The 26,516-nt window shown below is 38.3% G+C and overlaps 1 protein-coding gene across 20 annotated transcripts in view; it reads right to left on the reverse strand.

The window, feature by feature from the left end:
• ROBO1 (roundabout guidance receptor 1) overlaps nucleotides 1-26,516 on the reverse strand; it is a 1,025,913-nt gene that overhangs the window by 83,206 nt on the left and 916,191 nt on the right. For all 20 annotated transcript variants that reach the window (XM_039532354.1, XM_039532376.1, XM_039532316.1 and 17 more), the window contains 4 exons: nucleotides 9,130-9,138; nucleotides 6,308-6,432; nucleotides 3,890-4,061; nucleotides 1,533-1,738 (listed from right to left, as the gene is read on the reverse strand). In XM_039532354.1, the coding sequence (XP_039388288.1) occupies nucleotides 1,533-1,738; nucleotides 3,890-4,061; nucleotides 6,308-6,432; nucleotides 9,130-9,138 (512 nt within the window). The remainder of the gene's footprint in view (nucleotides 1-1,532; nucleotides 1,739-3,889; nucleotides 4,062-6,307; nucleotides 6,433-9,129; nucleotides 9,139-26,516) is intronic.

The following is a 26,516-nucleotide window of genomic DNA, read 5'->3' on the forward strand; positions in this document are numbered from 1 at the left end:
TTCCATTCGATTTAAAAGGCACAGAAAAATACCAACACTTTTTAATGTATTAGTTCTCATTCTATAATGAACTAAACCACCAGCCAAAAACTATATTTCTCATTCACTCCTTATCCTGCCAAACTCCCACTGAAATCCATGGGGAGAAATGAACTCAGAAAATCCCACACAAGCGCCTATGCGCTACTTAAAACTCACACTTAAGTGGTGTTTAGGGATTTATGCAGGGCCTCAAGGAGTAAATTTCAACTTTAAAACAGGGCTTACGTAGTTCACAGGGCCATGTGCAGGTTGGGCTCTCTGAACTAGGGTAAATTTTACTCTGTGACAGACAGGACCGCCTAGAGAGGGGGGCAAGTGGGGCAATTTGCTCCGGGCCCTGCAGGGGCCCCGCGGGCCCTGGCTTGGCGGTGGTCCTGATCTTTGGCGGCATTTCAGCAGCGGGGGGCCCTTCAGTGGCTCTGGGTATTAGGCAGCATTTTCGTGGTGTGGGGCCCTTCGGTGCTGCCGAAGACGCGGAGTGACTGAAGGGGCGCCTGCCGACGAAATGCTGCCGAAGACCCAGACCGCCGCCGGGTGAGTACAAGCACCGCAGCTCCCCCACTTTGCCCCAGGCCCCCTGAAACCTCTGGGCGGCTCTGGTCACAGACCAAATACAAGGATCCCCATATACCATTATAATCCAAATCTAAACAGTGGATTATTTGTCCACTTGTGACTTAATCACAATTCAAAAGAGTTATGATCAAAGAAATGAGACTATACTCAAGTATCAGCACCAAAGGAAAAAAACAAAAAAACACACACAATACTCAGAAATGAAAGGTCAGAGGTTCAAATTCTGCATTGGCACAGTGGTGTTTCCTATGACCGGGTAATCACAACATCATCAGGTAGCACAGTGTTGGCTGAGAAGTCTTACAAATGACCTAATTTTATTACGTTGATGTACCAAGTCACAAAGAGCCCGCAGGTAACCACAGATGTGCTAGAGCAGTACAATATTTTAACACATCATACAACTTGTCTGGAATGAACAGAAATATTGACCAGGTATCCTGCTCCAATTCCCCAAGGAAGTCACCCACACAGAGCTGCTTAACCACTTTAAATATATAATATAATATAATATAATATAATATAATATAATATAATATAATATAATATAATATAATCAAGATCTACCTTCCATATACTTTGTACCACATATGCATGTGTAATCTTGAACCAAAAAAGGCACAAGAACAGGTACTATATAGGGACAGAAAATGAAACCCTGGATTGTACCTGTAAAGCTGGAAGAAAAAGTTTTCATCTTTTAACACTGTAACTATGAATGTATATTGTGTAAGGGCATTAACATCATTGCTTTTTTTTTTTTTTTTTGCTGTATACACTACTTTACAACTGTGAAATCCTGAACTAAGGTGGCATATACATGTGTGGAGTTTTTGATTATTTTCACATATTACAGAGCTGAAGCTTATGCTCCTTCACAAACGGTGTAAAGATTCATTGTCATTTCAAGCTACCTTGGCATATCGGATCTGTAAAGCTCCTGTCTCCAGCTGCTTGATGCGAGAGTCCTGGGTAGAGATGAGGACCCCATCCTTTCTCCAGAGGATTGTGGGCACTAGAATGCCTGTGGCCACACAGCTGAGTACTAACGTACCATCCACAGCTACAGTCTGATTCACAGGACCCTGTCGAATGACTGGGGGAGGCCGGTCTGCAATCACTGCCAGAAGAATCAACAGGAAATAGATTTTTGCAACTGAAAGCAATTTTCTAATCAACTAAGCAACAGCAGTTGCTTGAGGCTTTGAAACAAACTGAATATAATTAAACAAGTAATTAAAGTATGAGACATGCATTATTTTGGGTATATTAATATGATGCACGGCTACAGAATATTAACATGATATACAATACACTATTTTCAGAGGTGAAGGAGTGTTAGAGGTTTTGAGTTGGCATCTCCTAGGCACACTGAGTTCCATAGTCTTTAGATGTGATAATGAAACAAGCAAGGATTTCTCAGTTTCTTTAAACAGGCACACTCTTCACTTTATATATACACCTTACCATGTGATGGGTCGGTATAATTAGGGATTTAGAATTTGAACATTCATTTACAGATAACTAAGAGGGTGGATGAGAAGGGAATAATTCAGCAAATATGCAGACACACTTTTTCCTAGAATGAAGCTGATCAATGGTAGGGTGGAATAAGTACAAAGCTAATGTCTGGAAAAATATCAGCTTTTTCAATTAAAAAAATGTTTTGCAAGCATTTCCTTATACTCAGTTCTGTGGAAATTTATCTGACCGTACTGATTTGAAATCATAGTAAGAATCTTTTACAGTATTTCTAATAATTTTATTATCAGAGGGGTAGCCGTGTTAGTCTGGATCTGTAAAAGCAACAAAGAATCCTGTGGCACCTTATAGACTAACAGACGTTCTGCAGCATGAGCTTTCGTGGGTGAATACCCACTTCTTCAGATGCAGGTCTTGCATCTGAAGAAGTGGGTATTCACCCACGAAAGCTCATGCTGCAGAACGTCTGTTAGTCTATAAGGTGCCACAGGATTCTTTCTTAATAATTTTATTGTATCTTACACTCAACATAAATTAACTATCTGTGATGAGTCATTTAAACACTGAATTTACATAATGGCACAAAGTACTTTTAAGTACTCATGCAAACAAGAAACTATTGTGTGCACCAGGAGATTAGCAATTTTCCCAGAAGTAAAAGCTATAGTACTGTACTTCAGTAGCTTCTCCTCCTAGCTCATAATATCCTGAGATGTGCTGGCACTATAAAATAACTGCAGCTTAAAACAATATCCATTCAACAGCCTAACGGGAGCTGATGTGACTGGTTTGTTAGCATGAAAAATAAAACTGAAGTCCCAATAATTTGTGATCATTAAACATCTCATGACACTTTTCACAACCGAAGTGTGATAACAGTGATGTTTTGGCCAAATTCCAAGTCAGGTAATTACATTTGCATACCTAAATGCCACCCTGCATTTTCAATTGCATGATTTATACTTTACTTCCTGTCCTACTCTGTTCTGATGTGTTGCAGTACAAAGTTAAATCTCTCACTCCAGTGATGGCTGAAATGATCCCCAGTGTAGTTGGAAGTTCAGTTTGTTAGGTGTGTAAAGTGTTTTGAGGACCTTATGGAGAAAAGATGCTACATAAATGTAGGCTATTATATTTGGTTTGGCGGTAATTTTCTGTATAATGTATATATCTATAGGATTTATATTTAGGTGTTACCTTACTTGCTATTTAATTTTAAATTCATTATAAAATTGGCTTTTGCATAGTTAACAGCTGTGGCAATATCCTGATATGACACCATGAATGAAAAATACTTTAAAAACCTCTATATCACAGATAATATCAATATGGCTCTATTAATTTCAGCTATTGACCAATCAGGATTTTCTAATGATATATTTTTTCATATAGCCATTCAGTGAGTTTGTTAGTTGACCTAGACACTATGGGTAAAATCTTAGCCCATCTGATGTCAGTGGCAAAACTTCTGCTGACTTCAGGTGGGCCAGGATTTCACCTTATCTGGCCTGTCACTCAGGATACATCCAAATAGCAGCTGGGAGAACGTTTCCCTAAGTGGGTATACAGACAAGCTCTAGCTCTGTTTGAGCTATCACACTAAAAATAGCCGTGTGGACGCAGCAGCATGCGGAGCAGCTCAGGCTAGCCACTTAAATACAATCCCTCCACGAGCCCCTAGGTAACCAGCACAAGCAACCTGCCAATGTTGAAGTCATGCTCTTCTACTGCTGAAGTTGTGATTTTAAATAAAATTGGTCATTGTAAAATAAAAGTATCTTCACTTTACCATCAGTAACTTCCAAGTACGCTTTTGTTGTGATACTTCCTGCAACGTTTAAAGTCTGACAGATATAGTACCCAACGTCAGACCTCTGGACGCTTGTGATTGTGAGGTCACCAGTCTGGGAGACTGAAAAGCGGCTGGATGACTGTGGCGGCTGGTATGAGAAAAGCAGATTCTAAGGAGAGAAAGAAATGGGTTAGATAGATTATAACACATCTGCAATGTTCATCTTAATATTCCTAAACACGTGTGAGTTATAATGTGCTATATATTCACATTATACACAAAATATCTCTGTTATATATACACACCGCTACCTCGATAAAACACCACCTGATATAACACGAATTCAGATATAACGCGGTAAAACAGTGCTCTGGGGGAGCGGGGCTGTGCACTCCAGTTGAACAAATCAAGTTCAATATAACACAGTTTCACCTATAACGCGGTAAGATTTTTTGGCTCCTAAGGACAGCGTTATATCGAGGTAGAGGTGTATATATAAAGCATTTAATTATTGTATACTAATTATGGGGCCCGTTTTTTAAAAAAGGTATGGAAAGGTGCCATAACTGTGCAAACAATTGTGGTTTTTCTGCACACTGTATAAGTAATGTCCATACAAATGTTCACACAATCATCTTTCAAAATCAAGGTTGCAGCATTTCTTGTAGTGAAATAGATTTTATTTAAAACATTTATAAAAAGATGCCAGTTTACTTATTTGTGTTTAAACTTTGGACTGCTAAAGAATAGAGACAGAAAGTGACATGAATGATTTATAGGTTTCTTTTTAAACTGATGTTTTAGTCTCACTAATCATAGTTTCTGTTCTATAACCAGTACTACATTGTATAATAAAGTCCTATGCAAGTTTCCCTTTACATAGTTTTGGTTTGAAGTTAGATGTTATGGTGCCAACAGTGGTCATGAAAGTCAGAGCTGAAACCAAAATAACACACATGCGTTACATCAAATACTGGTTTCAGATTTTTATTTATGGTTTAGCATTTTGAAGGGAAAATATCTGAAGTTCTCTGTACTTTATGGACACTATTTTTATTGCTGTCTCTTGTCTGACTACATTTTGCTTTTCCTAAGAATGCCCAAAAAAAGAGGATGCATCCGACGAAGTGGGTATTCACCCACGAAAGCTCATGCTCCAAACTGTCTGTTAGTCTATAAGGTGCCACAGGACTCTTTGCTGCTTTTAAAGAGGACAGAGAATCTTCAATTACAATATAAGTACAGAAACTTGTCAATAATCTTGTCTCTCTCCATTTCCAGCTACATACTGTTAGCCACTTAGTAAAGACAAAAAGGGCGCAGTGAAACCAAGATGTTTTGCATTAAAACAAACATCCCTACTAAACACGTCCCCCCACCAAAACAAATAAATAAAAATACACATAATGTAGCAGCCTAACTATATCATGAACTAACGCTAGAGATAACCAGCTCAATTTTTGTCTAGTCAGATCATTTATTTTATTTAGACAAATGTTTAACAAATAGAAAAAAAGGAGCCAATTCCAAGCTCTGTTTGACTTTGACTATTGTTTAGAAAAGGTTAACTACCCACCAAGCTCAATAGCAAGCAATCAGTACTCTCAATAACAGAAAAATGAGAAATTCCCTATCTTCACTGAAAATGATCCCTTATTCAACTTGTCCCCTTCAAAAGTTCCTCCCTAAAAGTGATATGTTACAGTGTTAAATAACAAACAACAACAACAACTAGATTTTATATTGTGCTTTTCTTCATCTCAAAGCATTTTACAGAGTAGGTCAGTATCTTTACTCCCCATTTTACAGACAGGGAAACTGAAGCACAGGGAGGGGAAGCAACTTGCAGTACTGTACACATCTGAGTTAGCCACAGATACATAAACACCGCAGATTATTTTTCTGGGTGAGCGCAAGCCACAAAGCCCAGATCTAATTTTTTTTTTCAAAATGTGCTAGTGTTTGGACATGATGTTGTAGTTCAGCCAATTACAGTGCTAGGCCAGGATCCAAACTCTTGGGACTTTTGGATGCAGGATTTTGGTTTTGTCCCATCTCTAATTATTATATAGATATTACATCAATTTTTCTCAAAAACATTTAATGAAAATTGTGCATCTAACAGCACACTAAGAATGTACTCATCCTTTCCAGCTTGTTACTATACTGACCTTTACATTTTAGGAAAAAGACAAGCCCAGTAATCAGAACACAGTTTTCCTTTCCATTTAGTACACAAAATACAATATTTTTAAGCTCACATGATGTATCACAATAATAATGCAGATGGGGTTGAGCATTTGCAGGCTTAGCAGTTATCTTCAGTGGGTAAATAACTGCAGGAACTGCCATCCTCTATTTGGCACTATTGCTTAAAGAAACTGACATGAAACAAGAAGAGAAAGTTGGCTTTACCTGACTTCCCTCCCTCCGCCAAAAGATGGCTGGTTGAGGGTTTCCAGTTGCTTCGCACTGGAAAGTCACTGTCCGTCCCAATGCAGCCACCTGGTCACGAGGTTTCACAACAAAATGAGGAGGTTCTGTAGGAGATTAAAATACACTAAAATCTGCAGTCCAAAGTTCACCCCACTGAAAGCCAAATGGCAACTTGCCAGTTGCCTGAGCACCACACTGTATTTGTTTTCAAGGTAGCGTGTTATAAGCAACCTTTAATATGGAGCTGCGGCACAAAGAGACTGCAGCTCCCAACATTCAGTGCTTCATCTTGACCCAAGATTGTTGGTTCTTGTGCTGCTCTTCCCTATTAAGATCCTGATTGTGCATTCCTTATTCAAGTTTGTGAACTTTTAGCCAAGCGAGATTTAAGTCCCATTGACTTCAATAAGTTGAGTTGCACTAATAAGCATTCACCAGCGTGATCACAAGGGTCACAATCAGGTCTTAAAAGAAGAAGGGGCCACAGATCACAACGGAGAAATCTCTGGGCTGAATCTGGCTCACAGGCCACACTTTGTTCACTTCTGTACTAAATGCTATGGAGTAATTGCACATTCAAGTTTACATACACAAAAGTCACCCTCTTTGATTTAGGAAAGCTCAGGAGAAATAAACGACTTTTAGTTGCTTTTATAAGAACGATCTGATGAAGTCAGGCTCTCAAAAATTTTCCATTTAACTCAAAAGCCCCAGAAATGCTACTGTGCAAATGATAACCATTTAAAACCTTCAATCCAATTAGTGAAAAGGAATGAATTTAAAGTAACAGTGGGGCTGAATTCCTCCTTCATTTACAGAGGCAAGGGCATGTTCAAATAAAATATATATGTAAATGAAGGCAAATTTGAAACATCTGCTCATCCTAACATTATAAATCCTGCCAGCATTGTCCAAACTGTTTGATTTACACCGACTTAAATGACCATTTCATCTAGCAGTAAACAGAATGTCAAAAATTATGTCAGCTACATTTAAAATAAGTTAGAGCACTTGACAGCATTAGATACACTGATGGGGCTAGCCCAGAAAAAATAGAATATAAAGTCTGTTAGGTGGTATCTTCTTACAGTTGGAAAAATTTGCATTAAATGAAAAGTCCTTTTACTTACTGTTTACATTTTTCAAATTCATTTCTTATCAGCTGTCCAAAGCATTAATTATTCTCCCCCCTTGTCTCAGTTCAGAGTGAAGTGAATGCTTTGAATCAGTCATTTTAACAATTTTATGTTCTTTTCTTTTTTTGAGGGTTTTTCCTTCACTTTAAACACCTTAAATTACTCATGTCACTTAGGTGGTGCAGCTTAAAATATATTCTATGACTCAAACAACTGTGACCTATCTAGATGAAACCCATGGATACCAAACATCCCTTCTGCACAATTTGTTTTCTTTGTTAATCCACGTCAATATTTTCAGTTATCCATTTATCTATTCTATGACTATGCTCCCTATTTAGATCAGAATAAAATACACCAAAATGTTCCTTTTCAGAATTTATAAGCAAAATGTTGGGGTGATTTATACCTGGACACAAATGTTAACATTTCGTTGAATGACTTAACTAAGAAGCTATTCAAAATAAAGTCCCACATAGATGTTCCAGTAATAGAAATAATAATAGACCCATTGTGATCACCATACCTTTAAAACAGAAAACCTGGATACATTTAATATCATGAAGGGCTGGGGGTGGGGGGTACTGGAGGATTTCTGACATCTACAGAAGGGATTTAATTTAGTATTGCAAGCAGATTGGTAAACTGAATGGTGTTTGCCACTGGGCTGTGGGGAAAGATTAGGAAACTAGGATTAGGGGTGCTTGTTTATAATTTTTCAGTCTCCCTATCCTGCTTTTGCACTGACCCTCTTTACTTTAAAGGTATATTTAGGGCCTCACTGCCTGTTTAATGGCTGTTGGGATAATGCCACACAGAGTAGAGCCCAGGGTTTCTAAATTATATTCTGCTGCACTAGGATACATAGCACCTGGTGTCACTGTGTTTGAGAGCTTACATAATTATGAAGGAAGGACTACAATAGTGCCCATCAGAAAGGCAGTGGGATCCTTGTATTTCAACTTACGAGGAGGGTTGCTCAGGGAGTACTGTGCAGATGAAGGGAAGCGAAGGGAAAAGTCAATTGGTCAGTCATTTAGAGTGTGATTTACAAAAGCACACGGGGTGTTGTTCCAATTCTACTCTCATTAAAGTAAATAGTAAAACTCCTAATGCCTTCAATGGTAACAGAGTTGGAGTGCAGCTGAGTGCTTTTGGAAATCCCACTCGCAGTGGTCACTGCACCAGAAAAAAAAATTAAAACACTTTACAAAATATTAATTTAAGTTTGCTTTCTTAACTAGGGTCAAATGTACACGTGCAGCTTGTCATGAATATTTATCTACATAGGACGCTGCAGCTATTAGCTACTAAGGAAAAATAACTTCTACTGTCCTTGGAATCTTTAAAATAAATTGAATTGATTATACAGGAAAACACTAAGTATGACTTGTGTGGTAACAGGGGGGAAATGAAATCAGGAATCAGCTTGTACATTATTTAAAAACAGACAAAAAGTTAGCAACCCATTACCTTTGCTCTTTGCCAAAAAGTTACCCATACTTCATGCAGAATCTATTCTGTGCAGTCTGTCTTGTCAATAACAAGTGAAACATGGAAGTTGATTGGTTGAAGGACATGGAAGGGTATGGATGGAAAGGGGAAGAGAAGTTCCAGTCACAGTGATACGGTGATTAGAAGATGGCCAATAAAATTTCAACTTACCAGACACAACTAAAAACAAAACAAAACAGAAAGAAAACATGGAATAAATAAAATTAAACAAATAAAACTAAACAAAAAGTAAAACAAAAGAAAAGTAACAGGATCCTTTGTAAGGACCTTAGAAAGCACAAATATATTCTGATATATGAAAAATATGCAAAAAAACTTAGAATTATGTTATCCCATTGATTTTTAAGCAGGATTCCCCATCAACTTTTTAAGGGGAGGCTGCCTGGTAAAATGGATAGGAAACTAAACTAAACTAAACTATGAATCAGGAGACATAGGTTCTACTCTGAGCTCTGCCACTAAACTGCTGCACGGCCTCGAATAGGTTGGGTCGATTCTCAGTTTCCCTATCTGCAAAAACGCAAATCCAGATACTTACCCTTCTTTATACAGCACATTGAGATCTACAGCTGGGAAAGGCTTTTTTAAACCTAATGTCTATTAATAGGGAGTTTTGCTTAAAAATCAGTGGCATGGTTTGTCCCAATTTGCAGCTTAGATATAATGACTGCATGCATCAGAATCATAATTCTCAGTCTAAAATTCTGCAAGTGAACTAAATGGCACATAATTTGATAATCAAAACAGATACTGGTTACTCTTTTTCCTTCATTTTATCAACATATTCAAAGCACAGAGTTAATGTAAAGTAATATAGATATCAACAGCCAATTATGTGAAAAACATACATGCATCTTTTGTTAATATTTGAAAATTATCATAATCCTAGAAATTGTACAGTCTCTGGCTGGTTAGTTTTACTTATTGAAGAGTAAGCATGTAATGAGGAACTCCAATACCAAGTCATTTATTTGCTGATGTATTTTAAAAGAAAAAAATGGGCATTTCCAAAGCCCACAAAAACAACAAAACAACAACAAAAGACTCAAATCAAAGTCATTGTTATAAAATGAATAATTGCATTATCTTCAATACATGTCAATACATTTTTAATATATATCCTTTTAAAAAATATTAAATATATATAATCACAAATCACATTTCCTTCAACACCCTCATCTGGTTTTACCCTTTTCTATAGAGAGTAAAAAGAACTAGTGTTAAGCATGAGTACACTTTCATAATGAGCTAGTAAACACCTGCAATATGCTATCCTCCGATGAAACATACTGAAGAAACTAATAATATTCAGCCTGTCAAAATTCATTAGACATGGCAAACATGGGCTTACTGTTCAAATAAGTGGAACATATTGTGGGCTGCAGGTGTGCTACAAAAAATAAGTAGACATAAGATGCCATATTCAAACAGTATCTCTTTTGGATCAGGGTACAGCCAGGAAGCTGTAACTGGATATAACAAAACTGGATGAAATACAGCATACATTGCAAATAAGTAGGAATATTCATTTTAGGAGAGGGTGTAGAGTGTGAGAAGTGAAGTTTTCAAGTTTTTATTTTCAATTTTGCAAAGGTAATCTGAATTGTCGTTTTCAGGTTAATATTTGGGTTCACTACTTCTCAAAAGGAAAACAACAAAGAATCCTGTTCACATTATACAGGCAAATAAATTCTTTGCCTGCTTATACCAAGAGGAAAACAAGAGACACTAGATGTGATTTAATTAGCTTGCAACCTTATTATTAACTGTAAGAGAGTAAGCACCCAGCAGATAAGTGTACAATGCAGGTAATTCCATGATCATTTCAATATATACCTAGGGGGCTTCAGGCAACCTCCTCCTTTCTCATCCTGCTGCCAGAATATTACAACTTCCTCCCCCAAATTACAGCTAAGGTGGGCTGAAATAAGGGGGGGGGGTGAGGGAGTGGTTCACTGCTATATCAATCACATAAGAGCACCAACCTCCTCCCCCCATTTCCACTCCTTTAAAAAATACCTCCTTTAAATCCTCCACAGTCCATGCATCTGATCACTGTATCCCTTTCCTATGCAGTACTTGCACTGATTATCTTCCCCATATATTGAGTTGCAACATCATAGCCTAACTCCCCTTCCATGTTTGCTTCCAACTAAACCACCTCTGATACTGCTGTGGGGAAGGTGAAAAAACACCCACTTTTTTCCCTCACTGCCAGATTGGCCTAAGCAAAAACTTCCTTCCCAGGCCCCATGAGAAAGGAATGACTAGTGCAGTGCCCACAGGGGATCCTGACCAAATCTGGTATTTCACCACTTCCATGGGTGGGAGGGTGGATGCTGCTCCACTTGGACCAGGTAAAAGAGAGCTTTTCCTGCCTGGCATGTACTTATATCAACTCCCCTCTATTCCGGTCAGCTGGGTGGATGGGTCAGCATCCTCACACTGACTTGCTCTGTGGCTGCTGCAAACTCACTCCGTGCCTCTGTATCCCTTAATGAGATACATACCTTCCTACAGCAAGCCAGACAATGCATCCCCCAACCCCCGCACCAGCTTCAGGTGTGGTGCGGTCATTATGGGAGAAGTGGCCAACTGATGGCCTATTGGGTTTGGGATGCAGTTCCACTCCTCAGCTCAAAAGCCGAATTTCAGGTTACTCTTTGGTTGTACTAGGATACACTACACAGCATCACCCTTTTTGAACAGAACAGCTCTCTGCCCAAAGCATGCAAAAATACAATCAGACACATTCTGGAATTTTCAGAGGATCTCCAGTAAAAAAAAAAAAAACCCAACAACTTGCATCCCACATCAGAAGACCCCAATAAGAAAAATTAACAATGTTCAAATTAATGTTCTTTAAATTCTTGCACTTTGGAATTCACTCCGAAGTACCACTTTTCTGTTTCTTTAGAAATACCAAAAAGGAGAAAAGTTTAGCTCTCGCTCACAGGAAGAGGAGTTGGATTGGGACTAAAACCAAGCAGTGAGGTGTATAAGGTAAAGGCAGCATGGCCTGTCCCTTGCCAGGCCCAGTGCCTGCTCAGCCATCAAGCTCTCCACAGTAAAGTTCATCTGAAACCTCCAATAGATACACATCTGTCTTAGTTGGTCAATTACATTCCCACAAATCAAGTTAATTTATAAATGCTGAAATTCCAACTTTTTTTTAAAAAAGAGGATTTTGTTATTGTATGTCAAAAATAACTCCATTGAGCAAATGAAGTTTTTTGCCCACCTGTAAAAACACTGGGGATACTAATGTATGAAAATAAATCCCTCTAGAAACAGGGCATGATGTCAGCTACAGATTTGTGGTGAGGGCAAAGGGTGAGTTTCATATCAAAATGTAAGCAAGTCTGTTAAAGAGGCATCATGTGCTTAAAAAAAATTGGACTCCTGAGTTTTATTAGTCTTCTATTGATAGTTAAAGTTATTATAACTGAAGAGAAGTCAGAAAAGTCTCTTTATTATTACAGCTTTGCATTTGACAGCACTTTGCGTACAGCTTTTAGTGATTTGGTTTCCACTATGTCTGTGATGGTTTTTCTTATAGCAACAAGAGAAAGAAAACACTAGTTTTTAAATAGGAAAAATGCTACTGCAAAACCACAAAAACTGGCAAAGAGACTAAGGAAGAGGTGTAGTACCTGAAGCTATTTTTAAACTAACTCACTTTTAAGTAAACAACTGTCTTTTAAGCATTACTTTTACATTGCAATAGAGTTGTGCATTTAAAAATTAAATACAAAGAGAGAGCAAAATTATTGCTGTTAAAATTATTTTCTTATAGTGAGAAAAATGAACAAAAGTGATTTACTGATTAATGACAATCTTTTAATACTTTATTCATGCCAATCCTATCTGTCTCACTGGGACTACTGATGTCAATAAGTCTACTCACTAGAACAAGAGTTTGCTAGTTCTGGTCCCAATGCTAAATACAAGTACAGTTGTGGATGTCAGTGAAACAACTATTGTAGTCGACAGATGTATAGATGTGATCAAGAATAGCTTCAAACACACAGTATGTAATGTCTGCATTTCTAAATAGCTAATTTTCCCCACAGAAGTGTACGTAAACGTGGATCTAATATTTCATTGTGTATAGTCTGATTTTTAAAATTATAGCACACAACATGGAGTTAGGTAATCTCGGTTACTGGTTTGACTTTCCTTCCCAATAAGGACTTGGACAAGTCACAATCTTCATGTGCCTCAGTTTCTCATTTGAGAAAATTGTAATAGTTATCTACCTCACAAAACAAAGGACTAAGGTGATAAGAAGCTTCATCCATTTACATTTATAAAGTGCTGTTGAGATTCTGTGCTGGAAGGCACTAAAGAAGTGCCATGAATTATCATATTACTTATTCATTAATTATCAGTATAACTGTTTGTAAATTAGTGACAGGTTCTCAGAAGGTACCTTGCTATTCAGCTGAGGCAAGTTGAATTTATTTGATCAGAGCTCTGTTTTTTTTTTATATCTTTTTATATCTTTCAAATCAAATCTTTAAAATCCATTCTAAAGAACCATAGATACTTAAATCTTTATTTCTTCATCATCTTCTTGACACTTCTCTTCTATGGCACTATATATTCTAGTATAAAAGCTTCAAAACAATATAATTCTATACAATAGGAATCAAATAATGGTAATCTTCATTTATGTACTGCTTTTAAAAAACTTTAATGCAAGAAGTTTTAAATGAACTGGTATTTACTTGTAAATGCCTGTCAAAATTTCAGGTGACTGGTAATGTGGTTTCCAATTCTGTTGCAAGGGAAAAAATATTTTCATAATGTTGCCCAAATTTTATATATCCTCTGAAAATCAAATAAAGAACTACCTTTATGCCACATTAATCATCTTTCAAGTGAGAAACAAGAGAGGTTGGACAGGCCTACAGGGACAGAGACTGATGGGAGATGGGATGCTAGTGGCAGGTGTGTGTTTACGTATGTTGGGGTGGAGCAGACAGGTAGTTTGGGAAGGAGAAGCAGATAGGTAGGGTGACAGGCAATAGAGCGGGCACAGAGCATTTAAGAGCCAGAGGGCCAGTCAGAGAGAAGACAAGAAGTGGACATAGTGGAGAAGCTGCAGAGTTAGTCAAGGAGAGCAAGTTCTCTGAAAAGCAAGTGTTGTCGTGCGATAGGTTACAAACTCCCCCAGTTCTTCCCAGTGCGCTACACCACTTGGTCCATGACTAGGGCTCCCATAGCAATCCAGATAATAACAACTACTGGAGTGGCTGGACTAAAGGATATAGAAAGGTCTGTGTGATGGGTTGTGAGTGCTTAATGAGTTGATTGAGCCTGGTCTGCTAATTCTTTTGGAAAATCCAGACGCCCTTCCATTAATTTTAGAGTAACTACTCATAAAAGGGCTTCAACCCCCACAGAAATATGTTCCAAACCTGACATCACTAAACAGTCAAATATAATTACACACTTTTTATTTTTAACTACAAAAATAATTAAATTATGCAGGCAGATTTTGCTTTTTACAAACTGATTGCCAATACTGCGTAGTTGTCTTGCTTGCATTTTTAAATACATGTATTGGTAAAAAAGGTAGTCTAAATCAATGTGCTGTATTCCTTTTCTCCAGTGATTACTTTTTGTATGTTGCGCTGATCTTATCAAGGCAATCTGAAAACCTTAGTATCCTCAAGATGCCTATTTCTCATGCAGTCATTTGTGTAAAGTATCATTTTCTACAGAGCAATAAAAGACGACCGACATTTCCAGCTCTAAAAAATTTAAATACTGCCATTCATATGTCTGCATGCCACAACTAGGAAGAATATAAGAAAATAATACCAGGTACATTATAGAAGAATTAGGGTCTCTCTTTTCACCCTTGTTCTTTGGCCTCCATCTAGAAATGCTATTTTTAGCTGCTACTTACTACTATGCAGATACATACATAATTTGACATTTTTTCAAATATTCTGTTAGAAATTATTTTCATTTAAGGCCTGATTGGATACCCTTATTCACAAAGAACAATAACTTGACTATAAATAGTCCCATTGACTTCAATGAAGTGCCTTGTGTGGTAAGCTTCCCACAGCCCCCATCGGCCGAACCTGCGGACGGGGCAGGTAAACAAACCGTCCCGGCCCGCCAGGGGACTTACCCTGGTGGGCCGCGTGCCAAAGGTTGCTGATCCCTGATCTAGAGCATAGTACAGTCTCCTGAGGGAAGTGGTGGAATCCCCAACAATTTCAACAATAATGCTTCAAATGCACAACAAGAAAAAGAAAGGAAGTGAAATGCCAATGAAAAGTAGCTGTCAAGAGCCTTAACATATATCATTCAAGTTATAAATAAACCTCAACTAGTCTAATTCTCTTTCTAGATGGCATTTGAATAGGTCTCCAAAGCGGATTGGTTGGAATTCTCTGCTCCACCTGAAAATGCTACTCCCATACGGATTGTGCTGTAATAAAGACATCTCAGGAAAGTAGCATGCTCTCATAGGAATGGGTGGTGTATTCAAAAGTTTGATGCTACCATTTGGGAAAGACAGGTACTGTACTGGTACAAATTCAGTGCTGAAAAAATTTAATTATGCCTAGAACCGGTTTGACAAATATGATGTGAAATATGATGCATGTGTGGTTAGGTTATTAGCACATGTTATCAAAACTGCACAGTATGTCATCACCACATAGATTGTGGTAGTTTAGTAGCATCACCTCTGAAGCCACAAGCAACAAGAGGTCAACTTAAATTGCAAAGATTCAAAGTCATAACTGTTTTCTGCATCTCACTGAGCTCTGCAATGTATGTGACAAACAATTCTGTGTTGGTGTTACTGTCAAGATGTCACTAGCCTTTTTAGTTGGCACAGGAAATTCAGACCAGCATAAGGCTGACATATTTTCAGTGGTAGTTACTGGCTGTTGAGCACTTTTAAAAATCTGGTCACTTCATTTAGATGCCTACTGGGGACTGAACCCTTTGGAAAATCTGGCCTTTAACTGAGGGTGCTGGGCACTAAAATCTGGCCCCATCCCCATTGTATTACTGTGTCTCATTTGTAAAATCAGCATTTTATTAATATCTGCCTTATATGGAGCTGTGAAACTTACTTTTAAATTATTTTAAGCTCCTCAGATGAAGAATGCTATTCAGGTGAAAAAAATACTGCAGTGAAGTGGCTTTTAGTGGGAGGAGGGTGAGTAAGAAACTTACTCAAACTATTTCTATATTGCAGACTTTACTGAAACCAACTATTAAATAATAAAGTTGATAATTTCTTTTTGCAGTAGCCACTGAATAAAAAGGTTTTCATTACAAAATTAAAAAAAAATAAAGAAAGAGAGCACCTGCCAAGTCGTTTGAAAACTCATCACTTCTCAGGTTAAAACATGCACAACTTTCAGTTTAAAATGTTTATAAATTCTGTAGTCATTGCCTGGGGGTAATATAAACCCCCTTGGAGAAACTCTGAACTATGGAGGATGTGTGTGTGTAGCTATTTGAGATGATTTAGTCCCTCAACCTGCTTTTCTCCCAAAGAAAAGACAAAAAATAGGCATCATAGAGATTTCTAGCAGAAAACATTTTATAAACCGGTGACAATTTAGGGAGCACAGAAGGGACGAGAATCCCCATTATCAGATTTACACTGGTGTAACTCCATCCATTTCAAAACTGAAGCAATGCCATAAATTAAGCATTTTTTTTGAAGTTTTGCACAGCTCAGAGCAGGAACCATGTTTTACGCTGTGTTTAGAAAGGACCTAGCTACTTTGGGTACTATTACAATCTAAGTAAATACTAATGCCTTAAAAAAAGCCAGTCAGAAACCTTAAAGAAGCTACTTGAATAAGAGCATAAAAGACATGATGATAGCCTAATGCAGTTGGAACAACTCCTAGGAACCTTCTTATATGTTTTTGTTACTTTCTTTAAAGAGATAATGGAGTCTGAATTTTCCTGTCATCTGGTTATGGCACCACAGTTCTCTTCTTAGGAAAGATTATTTAAAACCCATAGAAAATGTTCTCTGTCTTTCAGAACAAAATCTGCTAGGGCTGCATTGCAAAAGCTAAAACTAAACTGTACAATTACAGATTAACAAATGGAAACCTTATGCTGACAATACATTAAAGCTATTTGGGAAGAGTGAGGGAAGACTCCATGATCAATGGCTACAGACACTCAGTAAAAAGGAAGGACAGTAAATCACTACCATGAAACAACTTTTGAACTGTACAAAATGTCATTTGTGATACCTGGTGAGGAATACTGTCAAGTGAAACAGATGCAGTTTTAAAGAGATCTGAATTTTAAAAAATGGCATTGCTAGCAAGTAAAAATAAATAAATGGAGTTCACATATGGCAGACCTACTGCAAAGTTGTTTTGGCTTTTAAACCCATATCGGGAACTTCTAATTACAGATAGTAAAATGTGACACAAATGTAAGAATCTGGAATTAACCAGCCTGGTTATGCCAGTATTAGCAACAAATTTTGGCTATTTTCCTGTTGGTTGCGGTAGAAAAGAGCTGCTCAGGGAAGGAACCACATCTTTGGGAAGAGAAAACCCTTTGATTTAGTTACTACTGCTCTGTTTCCAGGATATCTAGATTTAGCCTGGTCAGCGCTTCTGCCCTGGATTTACTGAGCTGAATTTCAGAGAGTGGCAGCATTGAGTGCTAACACTGATGAACTCAACGTTTTCTCTTAATTCCTGCCAAAGGACCTTCTCTGTACTTAAACTACTGGTAGGCCGGAGGGAGGGGAATAGACAAGGCCATAAAATACTTCCTGGAAAGGTGAATTCATGGAGACAACTCTGTGGAACCTCTTTATTTGCATAGTGACAGAAGCCCGGGCTTTCAACATGCTGTAGATCCTCCAGTAATGCCATCAGGGAGAGCTGGCAGTTAGCTTGGAGAAAAGCCAATACAAAAAGGATCATGCCTGCCTTTGAAATATGGAATGAGAGCAGAAAGCCCATCGTATTTTCACTAAGAAGCAGGGGTACCCTGTCAGAGAAAGAAAAGCAGCAGGATGCATGATGTAAGCCTCAGTAGTATCACGCGGTGGCAAATGAATCTTGTAGAATATATTGTGCGTGGCTGATGAGACATGTGCCATAAACAGAAGGAAAATATTTGGACTACAATCTTGGGAGTACCTTTGCAGTCATTCATAGAAAATAGAAGAGGATACCAAATATATTGTAAATATATTGCTCCTGCAGGAAGCAGAATTTACATGTGCAGTAAAGGGGGAGGGATAGCTCAGTGGTTTGAGTATTGGCCTGCTAAACCCCAGGGTTGTGAGTTCAATCCTTGAGGAGGCCACTTAGGGATCTGGGGCAAAAATCAGTACTTGGTCCTGCTAGTGAAGACAGGGGGCTGGACTCAATAACCTTTCAAGGTCCCTTCCAGTTCTAGGAGATTGGTATATCTCCAAATTATTATTATTGTATGACATTCAGGCCTGCAGCAACAAGATTTTTCTTGCACTGGAGGATTATGACATAGTGCCTGGTTACAAACTGTAGCTTGTGCTATGAAGACTTTTAAGAGTACTGTATTTATCCTTAATTTGTCCCTCTAACTGCCCTAGCTATTATTCAACACATAATGAAAGAGAATTTTAATGCCCAAACATACCAAACATAGTAGTCACAAAACGGTATAGTAAACCTGCTCCTTAGCAAAACAATGAAATAGTGCAGTGTTTAATGTTGAAAAGTCGGCATTTGTCACCAGTTAGCATACATGATGTCTGAGTTTAACACAGTTTTTCCATTAAACAAGAAATAAACGCGGATCTGGGTGGGGTAAGGTTTTTTTCTGGGATTGAGAGGAGCTGGCTGTAGGGGTAAGATACTATTTAATTTTATTTTCATTCTTGTAATTTGTTGTAGGGACATCCAGAGGCTGGATAGGCACACCTTTCATAATAAATAAATGGAAAAAAATAAACAATATGTATCGTCTCTGTTGGCAAATGTATCCTTTTAATCATGATCACTATATACAGAGATTCTCAACAATTATTTTGGTGGCCTCAGAGTACAACTTATTTATGTAGAGGGTTTTTTGCAGACATAATAATAAAAATAACGTACAGTTGTCTCTATTCTATACTGGTCTTAAACAGAATAGAAACACAAATAAGGTGCTTTGCACATTCTTGTGTTTTTGTATTGTGGTTTCTTTTGCCCCCTCCCCCCCCCTTTTTTTTTTAAAAAAAAAGACTTGCTAGCTAGTAAATCTGCTGCTGTGAAAAGTAACATTTAGATGTTTGTTAATATCACCTTTCACAGCAGCAGACACACTAGCTAGCTGGAAGACTGTTAAAAGTGATATTAGCAAATGTACAAATACCAATTTTCACAGCAGACTTATTCAGCCCTGGCAAGCCAGATGACAACTTAAGCCCCGGAAGGGGAGGTGGGTAGGGAGACAGCGCAGCAGGGGCCAGGGGCAACATGTGACGGTCCAGGGACAGAGCCCGAAGCCCTATGACCGGAGCCTGCCGCCCACCACTCCAGGGCTGAGGCCTGAAGTACCAGCCTCACCACCCCCAGGAAGGTGGGGAACTCACTGGCTGCCTCTGGAGTTTGTGGATCCAGAGGGGGGCAGGGCCCACGCCCTGCTGGTGCTCCTCCCCTCCCCAGTCACTGCCCAGAAAAGCCCCTGGTGGCCACAGTGGAGAAACACTGGTATAGATCATCCTGTAGAAAACATAACAGGAATTGGACACAGAGAGAAAAGTCAAGCTTACCTTTATATTGGTGTTTAGCATCATTTCATATAATCCAAGAATATTTCACAATGAACATAAAATATACACACCTGTTTATGATCCAACCAACCACTGGATAATATTGTCACCCCATTATCTACCAATTTCATACATATACACAAAAATCACCCAAGAGAAGAAAAAATGAGCAACTTGATGTAAAGTTCTATTTTAATCAATTCTGATAGTACAATTATTTAAACACTAGCTTTAGAATAACAGCAACGAAACAAAGTCTGCAACAGTGAAGACTATTACATCAGTTATCGATTTTTTCCTAACTACTGTATAAAGCTTAGGAAATTACAGCTATTAGAAAAAGAAAACCTCTTCAATAGCTCTATTAGTTAAATATTCTTTAGCTGGTAATTAAAAGCCATTGTTTTCATGTTCTTTACAGCACCGACCAAAAAAAATTCAGCAAGTTGAAAATCCCTAGCTTTAAGGTATTTTTAATATCATACTTCTTTGGACCACTGCTGGTCCATAGCACTTGGAATGATTTCCTAAAAGTCAGCTGGTTCCCTTCCTTGTTTCCAGTAGCTAACTTGGGTTCAGAGACTTGACATCAAAACAAAACAAAAAAACTTTTCTAACATTACTTTTTCTCTGTAAGCAATTGCTGTAGCTATCATGAGATGTTGTGCAGTTACTACTCAGATGGGAATTGGTCCAGAAGTTCATGAATGGTAGGGAAGATAATTCATTAAATAATCTATTAAAACGTGGGTCACACCATGAAAAAGTTTAAGAATATCATATAACAATTTCTTTATTAAACCTCCAATTCAAAAATATTATTTTTTTAAACTTAGGAATGGTTATTTATTAAGCTATGTTAAATGGATTTAAAGAGCTCTGTGTAAGCTTGAAAATTTCTCTCTCACCAACAGAAGTTGGTCCAATAAAATATATTATCTCACCCACCTTGTCTCTCTCAAGATTTATATCAGTTCACTTGAAATAGTGGAGGCAACAGATCACTGATAGAAATCTCAAGTGCTGTCAAAGTTATGACAGACATTAAGGGTAAAATGGCTATTCCTTAAGCTATAAAACCACAAGTGGTGCTTTCCCTCATTTGTCTTTTCACAAATTTGTTAATAAATAATCACTACATTTTACAGGACACTCTTGTGGCTTACTATTTTGTCTGTGTTTTGATTGGGAATTATAGGCAGGATATGACTTAGTAATAAAAAAATCTGCTTTCAGAAAGGAAAAATACATTTCAATTAAAGCGGGACCCAAGACAGGACGTTCAGATCCAAATCAGGAACGCAACTTCAAAATTCAAGGGTGTTCAGATCCAGGGATTTGTTTGGTTACTTCCCTAATGTCAATAATGGGTTCCAAATATCATACTATTTTTAAAGCCACATTAAAAATATCAGAATTTAATTTATTCTTATTATTTTAATTTATGAGCTGGAGATGCCCTCACAGGAACTATATTTGCGGTCAAACTCAGTATCACCCAAAACTGCATAAAAATGAACATATCATCTGATAAATACAGCAGCAAACTCCTTGTGCCCTCTGCCCCCTCCAAAATCCCTATCAAAATGATGGGTCTTTTGCAGCATGCCTTGAGGGTTAAACTTGACCTATTTTGGACCAGTGGGGGGGTCGGTGGGTGGGTGGGAGGGAAGCCTACAAAACAAAGATGCTTCTCCCTATCTTATTAAAACTCTGGCTCCTAGTTTATCTAAAGATTTTGGTCACTTTCACCCTTGCATAGAAGCATGGATCATAGCCTCAAGTGAACTCCCACTACAAGCAAAAACACAATCGACCCCTGATCTAACTAACCTCACAGAACTGCTAGAGTCGCATACTCCTCCAGAATAGTATTGCTCTGTACCTGCCCTGTCATCAAACCTGAGTACCTTTACTAGTATGCTAGAATCTTTTGCACTTGTCCTTCAAAGAGGATGCTCTGTGACCAGCACATAGAATTATGGGGTGCATCTGAGACCTAAAGAAACATGATACATGTAAGTATGCAAAGGATCCTTGTTTTGGATATATGAGACTGTGATCCATAGACCTCTTGATGCCAACTGCAGAGGGTACAAGAGTTCCCAGGGGTACAGGGATCTCTAATTCACCAGAAGGGGTCATGTAAGGTCTCTACTGAAAGCCTGTGTCACATTAATTATCATAATCACTCTATTATGGAAATTATGTGTGGGGTGTTGATCATTGACCCCTGACCTGATCTTGAAGGATCTCTAGTTTTGGATTAAAAAAAAAAATCTATCTGCTAAGCATGCTTATAAAATAATAATGGAAGCTATAATGAAAGTAGGGAAACCAGAGTGCACATATATATATCATTATTGAAAACAGGCTTGGCTATAGTATAAAGTAGAAGTATAGTAAAAGTAAAAGTATAGTAAAGAATGCGGTTACCATACGTTAGTACAAATGATATATGCTTGACTGAAAGTTATGAAATCTGGCAATATGTATCTTGTGATAATTTAGCAATGTGTCTTGTGATAACCCAGTAAACCACAAATGAACAAACAACAGAATTGGAGAGGCTTTTTCCAATAGCTATTTTGAAGAATCAAAGTTATGATGAAAGGAACTGATGGAAATGGTTTGGGTAACTGTTGAAAATGTAATTATGGTCTCCCAGAATGCCAGATATGGTCCCCTGGAACATGAAGCACAGGTAGCGGGTCAAAACCTAATCAGATTTGGTCTTGGATGTATGTGTGTGGAATGAAAAAAAAGCATCTAAAAAGTTGTCAAACCCATCCCTAGTTGGGACATCTGGGTGGTAAGAAGGCAGAAGGCTGTGCAGTCATAGCCTCTTATGTAGGTCTCCACTTACTTTGTTTCCAACGTCACCTCCACTGGCTCTATTAGGTTGTGAATATGCCAATACAGAGTGTCGTTCTGTTATACTTATTTCAATTTTCTTACTTTTGCTGTACTGATTAAGAGATACAATTAAACACGATTCACTTTAAGCATTCGCTTAAATCCTATGAAGTAAATGTGATTGAAGCATGTGTTTAAGAGCTTTACTGAATTCAGATGGACCTATGCATATGCTTAAGTACTTTCCCATATTAGGGCCTAGGTTATGGGCAAATTCCAAACAAGCATTATGGTATTCTGGAAATACAGCCCCACACCCATCCCCTTTAATCTTGTAAACATTTATGCGACTAAGAAATTCTACATATTAGTAGGACCACTGGAAAAAATAGGACTGTTCAACATGTGTACATTGCAAAACAGGGGCCACAGATTATTTCCGAAAGTGTAGCAACAGAAATTGTAGTCACAAAATTAGCTGCTTTAAAAGCAGCATCTTGGTTTCAAGACTAACAGTTGATTTTAGGTTCAAAGCTAACAAATTGTCTTGAAAATAATTCAAATTGTTTTTCTTTCACTTTTTTTGTTTGTTTCAATTTTTAATTGGAGAGTCCTTAATTAAAGAAAATGAACACAGGAGCTAAGGATTTTGTGGACATCAAGGATGATAAGTTCCTTATCTCATTTTCCTGACAAAGTATCAAGGTGTACAGAAGGATAAAACACCTCCAAAAAGACTGGGGGATTGGTATGAGAACTTCACAGCAGAAGTATCCCTTTACAGATCACCTTATTCTGCTTAAGAGCCGCAGATGGCTCAGTGTTGAGAAAAGATGATAGCACCAAAGATTTCTAGAGTCAGCTACTGGAACAAGCTAAGCATTTTATGAGCAACAACTTCATTGCTATGGTAAATGTGTCAAAATAAGAGTTTGTTACTCAATACAATATTTTAAGCCCATATTTCCCCAGAACTCCCTCCTGCTGAACAGAGAAAAGGACAGAAGGATCATCATACCCACTAGCTTAGGAAAAAAGCATCAATATGACATCATTGGCTGTCTGCTAGCTGAGAAAGGAAGAGAGGGATTATCTCAATGGTGAACATCTGGCTTGTGTATACAAAGGCAATGAAGATTTTTTTACACATAGTAATTCCTTCAGTTCCCCTTGATTTTTATCATTCAAAGGAACAGTAGTGCTGCAGTATGCTTTAATAGATTACTAACATGAAAAAGAGACGGAAATTGTATCGATCTGATTTAGTGTATTAAATGTATGTATGCATATGCTGTACACACACACACACACACATCTGTGATTCATTAGTTGCAAAACATAGTTCACTGTAACTAATCTCACCATACATGGGAATCACCAGGAGGGATGTATAAAAAACAAATTGATTTTATCACTATCAACTGTAGGTATACAAAACAGTCTTAAGAAGGTTAAGGTTATGCCAAGTCTAGATTCTGGATCAGATCATAGATTAATCTGAATAGCAAACTGAAAAAGTTACAGAAAAGCCAAAAATTATCTAGGATGGAACCTTGAACCTCTGACAAATCAGGAGATACAAAGTCACTACCAAGAAAAAGTGACTACCAAGCGACTCGGGAACGTCTGAAACACGCTATCAAAGAAGCTGCAGATAAATATGTAGGGAAGAAGTTTCTAGCTAAGAAAAATCCATGAGTAAGAGATGAAATCATTGGTCAGATAGATAAAAGGAGTAAAGTAAAAGCACAAAGATCAACAGCAGAAAGAGAGGAATACCAAAGACAAAATCAAATGATACAGAATAAATGCAGATTAGTAAAGTCTGAATGTTTGAATGAGAAATGCAAGAACTTGAACAACAGGATAAAGAGAACAAACAAAGTGAGCTCTATCAAAAGATAATAGTCTTTAGCTACAGAAGAAAGGAGATCAATATGACCCTTAAGGAAAAAAATGGACACTATCTGATAGACTCTAAAGACAAGAAAGAGAGATGGTGAGAATATATCAAAGAACTATATGGTGATGATAACCTTCAAAAACTTCAAATAGGGATCGATGAATTAAGCGCACCAATAATGGATGAAAAAATCACAGTAGCAATAAAAAGACTTCTGAAAGGAAAAGCACTAGGTTGTGACAGAATACTAGCTGAACTGTTAAAAAGTATAGGGGGATGAAGGCTTGAAAGCTCTGTCAGATGTAATGAAGAATAAGTTTGAGAATTGCCAGAAGATTTTACAACCTAACTGTGTATCCAAATTCTTAAAAACAACACCACTATGGATTTAAAAACTACAGAATAATTGACCTAATATTGCATGCCTCTAAGATGCATTTGTGAGTTGCTCAATACCAAATTAAAGGAAAGACTGATAAGGAAATAAGCCAACAACAATACAGGTTTGAATGTGGAAAGGGCATGATCAACACCATTATGAACTTGAAGCTCATATTGGAAAGATCAATTGAAATGGGGAAAACAGCATACTTGTATTTCACTGACTTCCAAAAAGCACTTGACAGAATCTACCTCTACAAATTGCTCAATATATTAAGATCTGTGTGGATTGATGGATAAAAACTCTGAGTAATAAAACAATTAGGCCTGGTCTACACTAAGCGTTTAAACCGGTTTTAGGAGCGTAAAACCGATTTAACGCCACACCCATCCACACTGAGAGGCCCTTTATATCGATATAAAGGGCTCTTTAAATTGATTTCTGTACTCCTCCCTAACGAGAGGAGTAGCGCTAGTATCGGAATTACCATATCGGATTAGGGTTAGTGTGGCCGCAGATCGACGGTATTGGCCTCCGGGTGGTATCCCACAGTGCACCACTGACCGCTCTGGACAGCAATCTGAACTCAGATGCAGTGGCCAGGTAGACAGGAAAAGCCCCATGAACTTTTGAATATTTCCTGTTTGCCCAGCGTGGAGCTCCGATCAGCACGTGTGGCGATGCAGTTAAAAATCAAAATAAAGAAAGAGCTCCAGCATGGACCATGCGGATGTGATTGCTGTAAGGGCAGGCAAATCTGTTCTGTCAGCGCTCCGTTACAGAAGACGAAATTCAAAATCATTTTTTAAAAAATCTCCACACAGACGCCATAGCAGGGACTCAGCGCACTGCTGCGTGAGAAGCGTAACGGAAAGCCAAAGAATCAAATGGACGCTCATGGACTGGAGGACTCAAGCTATCCCATAGTTCCTGCAGTCTCCGAAAAGCATTTGCATTCTTGGCTGAGCTCCAAATGCTTCTAGGGTCAAACACAGTGTCCGCGGTGGGTCAGGGAATAGCTCGGCAATTTATGCACCCCTCCCACCCACCCCCAGAAGTGAAAGGGAAAACAATCCTCTCGACTCTTTTACATGTCACCCTATATTTACTGAATGCTGCAGATAGACGCAATGCTGCAGCACTCAACACCAACATCCTTGCTCCCCAACGCCATGGGTGGCTGATGGTACAATATGGCTGATATCCATCGTCATCATCAGCCTATTGGCACATGGGGCAGTGCAAAAGGACTGGTAACCATGCCGACTAGCATCAGTGAGGTCGATCAAGGGCGCCTGCTCCTAATTTTTCCTGGTAGATGGTGCAGTATGGCTGGTAACCGTCTTCATCATAGCAACAGGGGGCTGAGCTCCATCAGCCCCCACCCTTCATGTGTAAAGAAAAGATTCAATTGCTCCTGGACTAGCAGCGGGATGCTGGGCTCCTCTCCTCCACACTGCTTAATGTCCTGTCTGGACTATCATAGCAGCTGGAGGCTGCCTTCCACTCATTTCTCACTAACAAGTCACTGTGTCTTATTCCTGCATTCTTTATTACTTCATCACACAAGTGGGGGGACACTGCTACGGTAGCCCAGGAAGGCTGGGGAAGAATGGAATCAACAGGTG

The sequence above is a fragment of the Mauremys reevesii genome, linkage group 1, assembly GCF_016161935.1.
Source record: "Mauremys reevesii isolate NIE-2019 linkage group 1, ASM1616193v1, whole genome shotgun sequence".
Lineage (NCBI taxonomy): Eukaryota > Metazoa > Chordata > Testudines > Geoemydidae > Mauremys > Mauremys reevesii.